Here is a 10,591-nt window from a genome sequence, read left to right on the forward strand (position 1 = left end):
GGGCGGCGGGCGGCGCGGCGGCGGGGCGCGGGGCGGGGGGCGGCCGCCGGGGCGCGGCGCGCGGGGCGCGGGCGGCGGCGCGGGCGGCGCGCGGGGCGGCGGCGCGGCGGGCGCGGGGGGCGGCGCGGCGGCGCGGGCCGGGCGAGCCCACGGCCCGGCGCCCCCCGCGCGCGCGGCCCCCGCCGCTGCGGAGAATGAGCGCCTGGGGCGGCCGAGCGAGCGGAGCCGGAGCCGCGGCCCCGACGCTCCGGGGCTGAGTTCGCGCCGCGACCATGTCGGTGGCCTTCGCGTCCGCGCGGCCCCGCGGCAAGGGCGAGGTCACGCAGCAGACCATCCAGAAGGTGGGCGCGGCGGCCGGCGGCGGCGGGCGGGGTCGGCGGCGGGCGGGCGCGGGGCGCGAACAAAGCCGGGGCCGCGCGGCTCGACGGCCGCGACCCCGGAACGCCCGCCGGTGCCCGCTGGCGTCGGGGCGCGGGGCGGGCGGGGCGGGCGGGCCTCGGGGGCAGCAGGGTCGGCGGGGACCCGCCCCCCTCGGGGCGCGGGCGCGGGGCCGGAGCGTGACGCAGGCCGCGGGGGGCGCGGGCGCCTGGGGGGGGCGCGGGCCGGGGGTCTCGGAGGAGCGCCGGGGGCACCTGTCTGCCGAAGCGGCGGCCGCGGGGGACCCGGCCCGCGGCGGCGCGAGCGGGGCAGGTGCGGGCCCGGCACAAAGGGCCGCGCGCTTGTGCGGGGCGCTCGGGGCCGAGCCTGGGCGCCCCGAGGCTGTGACCCCTCGCGGCCGCGCACCGGGAAGGTTCTGGAAGCTGGCGCCCCTTCTTTGCAGGGGACGCGTGTTTGGCACCGTGGCAGGAGCCCGCAGAACCGGGCTTGCTCGGGCTTCTCCCTGGGGCGCAAGAAAGCGTCTTGGTCCGGGGCAGCCCCGCGGCTTCGCTCCCAGACTCGGGTCCCGCGCCTTTGCTGTCGCCCCCCCGGGGCTGGGGCTGTCGCCGCCCCGAGGGTTGGGCCGACGTGCGGTGGAGAGCGGGCAGGTGCCGCACACCGAGGCCGAGGGACCTGCTGGGACCTGCTGGCCGGCGGGGCTCCGAGTCCGCCCGGCCCGGCCGCTCCTGCTCCCCGGAGCATCCATTGTTCACGGACCCTCCCGCGCCCTCTGCAGACCCTCCCCCAGTTCTCCAGGCCAAGCTCTGTGCACTTGAGCCCAGCCGCCCCAGCCGGCCGTGCCCCCTGACCGGGGCCCCTTTGGTCTGGCTGCGTCCAGGCTTCCTGTGGGGCCCAAGCCCCCGCCGAGAGGGCCGCAGGGCCCCCGCGCTGGTGAGCTGGTGCCCTCAGAAGCCTGCTTGGCGTGAGGAGTGGGATGTGGACACTGGCCTCACCCTGGCAACGCTCTTGCTCGGCGCTGGTGCCCCCTCCATGCCGCCTCCCTGGGGCCCCCAGGCCAGTCCTGCTGGAGGGCCACTGGGCCGGAGCTGAGCCCACAGCCTGGCGCAGCGCCCAGCACAGTTAGCGGAGGTGCCCGAGGGGCGGCCCTGGTGACTCGGAGGGCCAGAAGCTCGAGCTCTGAACTTGGAGCGCCTCACAGCAAGTCTGCGGGTGCTGTCGGCACCCCCGGGCGGGCAGGCGGCCCCCATGGGCGAGTGCTGCTGCGGCCACATCAGCCTGTCTTCTCACAGAACGCTCGGGACCGTGTGCATGTAGTAGATGTCTGTGCGTCGTGTGTGTGCACTCACATGCATGTGCATTGAGTATGTTTGTGTCCCGGGTGCTTGCGTGCACGGGTGCTCCCTGAGACCGGCCCCTGCAGTGGCCGTTTGCACTGCCTTGTGTCCCGTGGGGGGTCTGCCTGTGGGTGCCGCCGCAGGCCCCTGGCAGCTCTGGCAAGGGCTGAGCCCTCCCCACGCCCATCATCAGGCTGCTGTTGCGTGTGCCCAAGTGTGCCTTCCCCTTTGTTCCCTCCCACCTCGTCTCAGGCAGAGAAAGGAGCAGTGCCAGTGTCTGGGCACTCTGGTGCCAGGGCTGTGCTCTGCCCATCTCCGCTCAGGGCCCGCCAAGGCCCAGCTGATCCCTTTCCGTCGGGCCCTGGGCAGCCCCCTGCCGCCGTGCCCTTCCTGCTGACCTCCAGCCCCCAGCGCGCAGGCTGGAGGCATGCCAGTGTACATGCCCCACGACCCACATGGGCTGCAAAGCCGTGTCCCCGGAAGCCACACTCAGCGCGCAGCCAGCAGGCGTGGGTCACTGCTGGGCGGGAGCACCTCTTTGCAACTTCTTGTTTCTTTTTTTGTTCTGGGGACACACCCGAGTTCTCCGATCTCTGCACTGGCATCACCACTGGGGCTCAGCGGACTCGGGGATACCAGGGATCACACCCACGTGGGCACGAGCGCAGCCGGCGCCCCTCCCTCGGGACTGTCTGGGCCGCATGCTTCGTCTCGTTCTCTGGGGGGCACACTGGCAGCCCGCCTGGGCCCGATAGCTCCCTGCTCATCTTTGCCGTCCTCTGCCTGTGTCCCTGTCCTTTGCGTCACGTTGCCTGTTGGGGGTGTTTCTGGGGCACATCCATGGCTTAGGGGCTGCTTCCTGCCCAGTGGTGCTGGAGGGCCCTGGCATGGCCCTTTGCAGCGTCCCCCCGGTGCGGGGGCTCCTGGAAAGGCCAGTGCCTGGCTCTGTAAGGAGCTTCAGGGGCACCCCAGGAAGGGGGCTTAGAGCTCCAGGCCTCCCCTCTGCTCGCCGCAGGGTCCGGCGGCGACCTCTGTCTGAGCTGCCTGCGGGCCCCTCTGCGCCACGTAGGTGCTGCCGAGTGGGGTCCATGTGCCCTCTGTGTGCCTGTGTGTGTGTCTCTGCGTGTTTTCCACATGTTTTTACATGTCTCCGTGTGTTCTCCATGTGCTCTCTGCCTATCGTTGCATGTCTCCCACCTGTTCTCTGCATGTCTCCGCATGTTCTCTGCATGTGACCATGTGCTTTCTACATGTGCCCACATGTTCTCTGTGTGCCCTCCTTGTGCCATCTATGTGCCTCTGGAACATTCTCACAATGGCTGCAGGAGCTGTCCAGCTGGAGTGGGGCCTGCAGGGTCCTGGAGGGCCCGTCCCCTCTCCTGAGGTCCTCCCCACGGGCGTTTGTGGCTCTGAGCGCTGTCTCGGGGCCTTTGCTCCCTTGAAGCTGCCAGCTGGGGCTCTGCTCTCTCCCGGCCTCTGTGGCTCCTGCCTGGCTGCTTGGTACTGGCATGCCCCGTGTCCACCCTGGCCTTGACCTGTTCTCAAAGAGCTGGCCACCTCCCGCGCTGCCCGGGACACTCTGCTCCTTCTCTGCTGTGGCCCCCGCGGCTGCTTCGCTGCCCGCCTCCTCGTGCAGGCTCCTATGACTGTGGCCATCCGGGCAGTGCTGCCCCAGGCCTGGCCAGTGCTGGCCGGCATGTGACGGGCAGAGGCCTTGGTGGTGGGGTCGGCTGAGGCTCTGTCCGGCAGCTGCCGCTGCCCTGCCCTGGGAGGGGACGTCTCTTCGAACCCTCCGGGCGCTCCACACGCTGCCCTGGCGTGTCCTGTCCTGACCTTTTCATGGGTGCTGGGTCTCGCTTTCTCGAGATGCCCAGCAGCGTACCTTTCATCCTGCCTATGGAAAGGACAGGAGCCGGGGTGGGACTGGCAAGGGTGCACTTGGACCCCTGCGGCCACCGGCATGTGGGACCCCCCACCCAGCCATTGAAACAGCAGCTTGGGGTGCAAAGGGGAGAGAAGAGCAGCCTGAGTGGGCTGGAGGTGCCCTTCCTGGCCCGGCTGGCTCCGGCCGCTGCTCAGGGACTGCCCCCAGGGCACCCAGGAAACGGGGAGGCCCCAGGGCTGGAGGATCCAGACCAGGGGAGCGCACAGCTGCCTGCTCCAGCCTGTGCCACAAGGGAGACACTCCCCTAGGGTTCTGGAGAAGCTTCTAGAAGCCCTTTGCTGGGGTCGGCCAGTGCCTGGCCTGGGCTCTGCTCCACCAGGCCCACAGCACCCTGCTGGCCTCCCGCGGGTGCCTCCTCAGCCCCCGGGACGTGGCTGGGTCAGGGAGACAGCAGCCCTGGTCCCCGTGGAGGCCCGAGCTGGGTCCCCAGTGGCCTGGCACCGCCCTGCGTCCCCCTGCTGCACTGGCCACAGGCAGGCCCACTGGGCCCGTCTATGACTGGGCAGTCCAGTTTCACTGCCCCTCCCAACCGGCCCTGCCTCCCAGGGCCCCCACACCCGAGGCCACTGCCCTCCTGCCGTGTCCCCGGTCCCCTCAGGCCATTCCCCGGGCCTGTCCCTGTCGTGACTGCGTGGAGCTGGCCCCCGCCGGGCACATGTCACCTCACACGGTGCTGCTCAGATGGCTGCGTCACCCCCGTGTCCTCTTTCAGATGCTGGACGAGAACCACCACCTGATCCAGTGCATCCTGGAGTACCAGAGCAAGGGCAAGACGGCCGAGTGCACCCAGTGAGCGCCCCCCCACCCCTGCAGGGCCTCCCCCCACCCCCCGACCCCCTCCCGTAACCGCCCAACTCCTCCCGCAGGTACCAGCAGGCCCTGCACCGGAACCTGGTCTACCTGGCCACCATCGCGGACTCCAACCAGAACATGCAGTCCCTGCTGCCCGCCGTGAGTCGGGGGGCCGGGACCCCAGAGCAGCAGGGCTCTGGAGAAAGCGGTCATTCTTTGACTTTTTTTTTTTTTTAATTTTGGGGCCACACCCAGTGGTGCTTGGGGCTCATTCCTGGTAAACTCGGGCCCCCCCTAGGGATGTCGGGGATGACCCTGCCTGGGTCCCGCAGTCCAGGGTGGGGGGCAGCACCAGCCCGGGTGGGCCCAACCCTGCGGGGAGCTGAGGTCTGGGGACGTTGTATCTTGTGGTATATGACCAGCAGGGGGAAGGGCTGTGGCTGTCGAGACCCTGGGGCCAGGGTGGGCACGTCTGGGCTGTGGAGCTGGAGGAAGGGGCCCACCTGGCATCCCCAACCACGTGGGCGTGGACGTGACGGCTCCCCAGGTGCCCACACCCTTCCTGTCACCCACAGCCGCCGACCCAGACCATGAACCTGGGTCCTGGGGCACTGCCCCAGGGCGCCTCCGGCCAGGGCCTACACACCCAGGGCAGCCTCAGCGATGCCATTGGCTCCGGCCTGCCTGCAGCGTCACTCATGCAGGGCCAGATCGGCAACGGTGAGTGTCCGTGCCCCGCCGGGGGTCCGCCGGGCCTGCGCACGCCTGGGGGCAGGGTGCCCTCACGCGGGGCCCATGTGAGGGGAGTCGAGGGGCTGGCGCAGCGCGGCCTGCCGCCCTCGTGACAGCCCTCCATCCCTCCGCAGGCCCCAACCACGTGCCCATGCAGCAGACAGCCCCCAGCACGCTGCCCACCACCTCCATGAGCATGTCGGGCAGCGGCCACGGCTCAGGACCCGGCTACAGCCACGCGGGCCCCTCACAGAGCGTGTCCCTGCAGGGCCAGGGCGCCATGGGCAGCTACGTGTCCCGGGCCAACATCAACATGCAGTCCAACCCAGGTAGCCGTGGAGAGCTGCCGGGCCCCTCACCGCGGCCAGCAGACGAGATGCGCCAGTGGTCGTGTCTGCGCTGCATCTCCTGCTGTGTGGACGACACTTCGGGCCCAGCTAGGCCACCAGCAGGGACAGGCCAGTGGGGGGGGCAAGTCCCAGGCAGGCAGGTCTGTGCGGAGGGAAGGCCGCATTTCAGGGCCTGAGGTGGTGCCCGGCACTGCCTGGCGTTTTCTGAACAGGGAGCAGCTCGCGGGGTGGTGCAGGGAGAGGGCTCAGGGCTGGCGCACGGGCTCCGCCTGTGGCCCCAGGAACCTGGAATGCAGCCCCCAGACAGCAGCGCAGTGCCAGGGGGTCACCATGTGTCTGGGGTGGAGGGGATCACAGGGCTCAGCCTGCAGGCACTGACCTGGGCCTGTCCCGTCCCCAGTGTCCATGATGCACCAGCAGGCAGCCTCGTCCCACTACAGCTCGGCGCAGGGCGGCGGCCAGCACTACCAGAACCAGCCGGCCCTGGCCATGATGGGCCCCGGCGGGCAGGGCAGCAGCCTGATGAGCCAGCGGCCCCTGGCGCCGTACCGGCCCTCACAGCAAGGTACTGCCCCGGCTAGGCCCCAGGCTCTCCATCCCTTCAGCCCGAGCCTCCCCGAAGGCGGGCCGGGCCGGCCAGTGTCCACTCCTGGGGCCAGGGCTTCTCTGAGCAGCGCCCTGAGAGGTGCGGCCTCTCCCCGCAGGCTCGTCCCAGCAGTACTTGGGCCAGGAGGAATACTACAGCGGAGAACAGTATGGCCACGGTCAGGCCGCCTCGGAGCCCATGAGCCAGCAGTACTACCCCGACGGTGAGTATCCTCACCCCGGCACTGCCGCGGTGCTACCCCGACGGGGAGCGTCCTCACCCCGGCACTGCCGCGGTACTACCCCGACGGGGAGTGCTACCGTGGAGTATCATCACCCAGCACTGCGGAGGTACTCCCCGACACTGAGGCCCTGCCCTGGGCCTAGCCGTGAGCTCACTGCCCTGTTGTCGGGCTGAGTCCTCTGAGTGGAGGGTGTGGGCCTGCGCTTACCCGCTGCTCGTGCCCACGCTGGCCTCCTGCAGTCAGAGGGAGGGTGGCCCCGCTGACGCCCGTCTGCCCACAGGGCACAGCGAGTACGCCTACCAGCAGCCGTCCTACACGGAGCAGAGCTACGATCGCTCCTTCGAGGAGTCCACACAGCACTACTACGAGGGCGGTAAGAGCAGGGGGCCCATACCCAGGGCGGGCAACATTTCTAGAACTTCCCTCTGGAGGCGCCTGCTGGCTGTGTGCCGTCACCGGGTGCTTCACGGCCCATGGGGGTCTCGGGACCTACTCGCCCTTGGTCCCACTGACCAGCCAAGACTGTTGGTGGTTCCCAGCTGCGAGTTTCAGGTACCCCCGGGGACGGTGCCCATGGCCATTAGCTGTGGGGGAACGTGTCGAGACACCAGTCTAAACACGAAGGTCTCGTGGGGCTGCCGGTGGTGCTCTGGTGGTGAACACGCTGACCACACGCCGGTGGGCTCTGTGTGCGGACACATGGCTCCACGTGCATGCAGGCTCTGCCTGTAGACTCGCGTTCCTGCGGGCTTGCGGGCGGGGAATGTCTCGGGTTGGGCCCTTGGCTTTCAGCACGGCCCAGCACCCCCCGTCGTGGCTCCAGGCCACCAGGCCCTTGTCCGCCACAGATCCTCCTGGGGTGCTTCTGGGACCATTCTCGGCCCGGCCCGGCGCCACCTCTCCCACGGATGGGGCCCAAGTGGCAGAGCGCATGACCCAAACTGCAGGGTTGGCGCCACCGGCAGGGGAGTTGGGATGACGCCAGGGTACAGCACAGGCTTGGGGCAGAGGCGTCTGTTGGGGGGGGGGGGGCACAGTCCTACGCGCTGGTCCTGGTGGTTTGGGGCCAGTTCCTCGGCGAGCAGAGTACAGCCCGGCCCCCACGGGGAAGCCTGCTCTCGGCCCGGCGGGCTGGCCCGGCCCTGTTGTAATTTCACTGTCAACCTCCTCGCTTCGGCCTTCTGCCGCGTTCTTACAGACTGAGAAGGGACCGAGTGAGGTGCTCGGGCTGCTGGGGAGGGCTCCGCCTCCCCCATCTGACTGCTCTGTCCTTGGCTCTGCAGGAAGCTCCCAGTACAGCCAGCAGCAAGCCGGCTACCAGCAGGGCGCGACCCCGCAGCAGGCCGGCTACCAGCAGCAGTACCCTGGCCAGCAGGGTTACCCTGGGCAGCAGCAGGGCTACGGTGAGCGGCCCAGGGGCAGCCCTCTCTGGGGGCTTGGCTGAAGGTTTCCGAGGGCCCCCTGTGGCAATGCCAGTGCTGAGCGGGCACAGGGTCCTCCGGTGAGGGGCCCTGGGCCTGGCCCACGCCCCCGCCCTGCTCTTCTGCCTTTCTGTGTCCGTCTGCTGGGGGCCACCCCCTTGAGGCGCCCCGTTTTAGGACCCCCGGCAGGCTGGTCTGCCCATGGGCTCGGGTCCAGGTGGCTGTCTCCCTCCCTGCCCTCCTGTGAACGGCTGTCCAGGCCAGGGCCGCAGTGACCGCCTTCCAGGAAGCGGGAGGAAGTGCCCAGAGGCTCAGCCTGGTCCTGCCTATGTCACTGCTTATGTGTATGTGTGCGTCTGTATGTGTGCATGTGTGCCTGCATGTGCCATGTGCATGAGTATGTGAGTGCTAGGAGCATACGTGTACATACGTGGTGTAAGTGTGTGTACTGGCATATGTGTCCTGGCACTGTTTCGTAGTCGTCGCCCCACCCCCCTTCCACACAGCGTGTCAGGGGCCCCCTGAGGCGGCTCCCTCCTCCTGCCGTGGGAATCTGGGTGCGGGGGGTCCGAGCGTGTCAGGGCCTATGGGAGGAGCACACTGGGAGATTTCTCTTCGGCTTCTGTGCTTGTTAGTTACTAGTAGCGTTTTAGATGATTTGATTCAATTTTTCCCTGGCTTTTTTCTTTTTGGGTCACTCCTGGCATTGCTCAGGGGTTATTCCTGGCAGTGCTCAGGGTACCTTATAAGATGCTGGGAATTGAACCCAGTCAGCTGCACGCAAAGCAAATGCCCTCCCCTCCGAACTATCGCCCCAGCCCCTTCCTGGGCAGTGCCTCCCAGCAGGCCACCAGCTCCTACGTGCAAGGCCCTCCTGTCCTTTGAGCACCTCCCTGGCCGCTAGTAGCAGTTTGCTTTTGGGTTTTGGTTTTGGAGGCCACACTTGGCAGTGCTCAGGGCTCCCGTCGTGCCAGGGTTTGAGCCTGTGTCGGCCACATGCCAAGCAGGTGCTGTCTCTTGCCCGCTGCACTGTCTCTCCAGCCCCAGGACTAATAGTAGTTTCTCATTGTTGCCGTTCGTTTGGGCCGGGACCAATACTCAGGGCTTGCCCCTGGCTGGCGGGCTCAGGGGACCATCTGGGGTGATGATGAAACCCAGATTGGCCAGGTGCAAGGCAGGCACCCTGCGCACCGTGTGTCTCCCTAGCCCCGTTAATAGCAGGTTTTTGTGTTGGTTTGGGACCGCACCTGGCTGTGCTCAGGGGTCCCTCCTAGCGAGGCTTGGGGGACCACAGACGGTGCTGGGAGCTGAACTCGGGCTGTTAACGAGGTGAGCCCCTCACTCCTGTGCTGTCACTGTTGGGGGCCACACCCCACTGTGCTCAGGAATCCCTCCTGATGGGGCTCAGGAGACAGTGCGGGGCGGGGATCAGCCTGGGCTGGATACCTGCAGGCAGGTTACTCCCGGACGGTCTCTCTGGCCCCCTCGGCGTGTGAAAGTATTTCCCTGGCTCTCCCTCAGCCTTCCAGCTCCTCCGCCCTGCTTCCTGCCCGGGGCTGCTCTCACCCAGCGGGTTTGCCTGCCCTCCATCACTGCGTGTGCTGCTGAGAACTGGCCTGTGCTGAGGTCTGCCGTGTGCTGTGAGATCTGTTGTGTGCTGTGAGATCTGCTGTGTGCTGTGAGATCTGTGTGCTGTGAGATTTGGCGTGTGCTGGTGAGATCTGGCATGTGCCTTGATACTTGGTATATGCCATAAGATCTGGCACGTGCTGGTAAGATCTGGCACGTGCTGGTGAGATCTGGCGTGTGTTGGTGACATCTGGTGCGTGCTAAGGTCTGGCGTGCGCTGTCAGTTCTGGCGCGCGCCTATGTCGCTGGTCCGTGGAGCAGCAGGGGGCCTGTGGGCGGCCCCTTGGCCTGCACATAGCTGTGCTTCTCATCGGTGCTGGGTGAGGGGCTGTGGCCGTGCGGACTGGAGCAGACATGTTTCGCTCGTTCTCAGGGCCGGCGCAGGGTGCCCCATCGCAGTACCCCAGCTACCAGCAGGGACAAGGGCAGCAGTACGGGAGCTACCGAGCGGCCCAGAGCGGCCCGTCCGCCCAGCAGCAGCGGCCTTACGGCTACGAGCAGGTAAGTTTCCGGGCGCTTCTCACCTCAGGACTCTGGCTTCTGAGGTTGAGACACGACTGCGGCTTCTCTGCTCCGGCCACCCGAGGCCGCCCTGCCCTGGTCAGGCTAGTGCCCACAGGGGGGCAGGACGGGGCCTCCGGAGAGCAGCAGGGGGAAGGAGCTGGGGCGCCACCCGGGCGTGCTGAGCGGGTACCGTTGACTCAAGGCGGCACCCTGGAGCAGGAAAGGGTCCGCACTGGTGAGTGCCCCGGAGTGGGGAGGGGACTCAGAGCCCTGTCCATGGTCCAGCTGCTGAGGACGTGGGCGGGGAGATGTGCAGTGACAGGTAGGCAGAGCCAAGGGACTCCGGGGACGTCAGGGGTGGAGGTGGGGCGGCGGCCACCCCGGGATGTGCAGGGCGGAGAGACTCGCCCAGGGACCTTCAGGGGTCTCTGGGGTGTCCAAGTGGCCGGGGCGGCCGCAGGGTCTCCCCTTGGGAACGCCCTGGTGTGACCCGAGGCTTGGTCTCTTCCAGGGCCAGTATGGAAACTACCAGCAGTAAGGAAGGCGCAGGCTGCTTGGAGCCGGGCGTGGCACGTGCCACCGGGGCTGGAGGGTGGCAGCAGAGACGAGCCGCACAGCAGCTGCACGTGGACGTGGCACACCGCAGTCGCGCGGGACGGCGTGGCCGGGTGCTGCT

General features: G+C 68.1%; 1 protein-coding gene across 1 annotated transcript; it reads left to right on the forward strand.

Moving 5' to 3' along the window:
• Nucleotides 1–134: 134 nt before the first annotated feature.
• SS18L1 (SS18L1 subunit of BAF chromatin remodeling complex) lies at nucleotides 135–10,591 on the forward strand. The gene is made up of 11 exons (XM_055137398.1): nucleotides 135–341; nucleotides 4,370–4,446; nucleotides 4,524–4,608; nucleotides 5,025–5,169; nucleotides 5,316–5,510; nucleotides 5,932–6,096; nucleotides 6,236–6,340; nucleotides 6,642–6,734; nucleotides 7,645–7,764; nucleotides 9,785–9,912; nucleotides 10,427–10,591. The coding sequence occupies exons 1-11, from the start codon at nucleotides 273–275 to the stop codon at nucleotides 10,451–10,453; spliced, it is 1,209 nt and encodes a 402-aa protein (XP_054993373.1). The 5' UTR covers nucleotides 135–272; the 3' UTR covers nucleotides 10,454–10,591.

Source organism: Sorex araneus, chromosome 5, assembly GCF_027595985.1.
Source record: "Sorex araneus isolate mSorAra2 chromosome 5, mSorAra2.pri, whole genome shotgun sequence".
NCBI lineage: Eukaryota > Metazoa > Chordata > Mammalia > Eulipotyphla > Soricidae > Sorex > Sorex araneus.

Excerpts from the sequence above, each read along its gene's own strand:
- SS18L1 (XM_055137398.1), top strand. The coding sequence starts at position 273 with ATGTCGGTGGCCTTCGCGTCCGCGCGGCCCCGCGGCAAGGGCGAGGTC. Across the intron at positions 342-4,369 it reads CGCAGCAGACCATCCAGAAG|ATGCTGGACGAGAACCACCA; the intron begins GTGGGCGCGGCG and ends GTCCTCTTTCAG. Across the intron at positions 9,913-10,426 it reads GGCCTTACGGCTACGAGCAG|GGCCAGTATGGAAACTACCA; the intron begins GTAAGTTTCCGG and ends GGTCTCTTCCAG.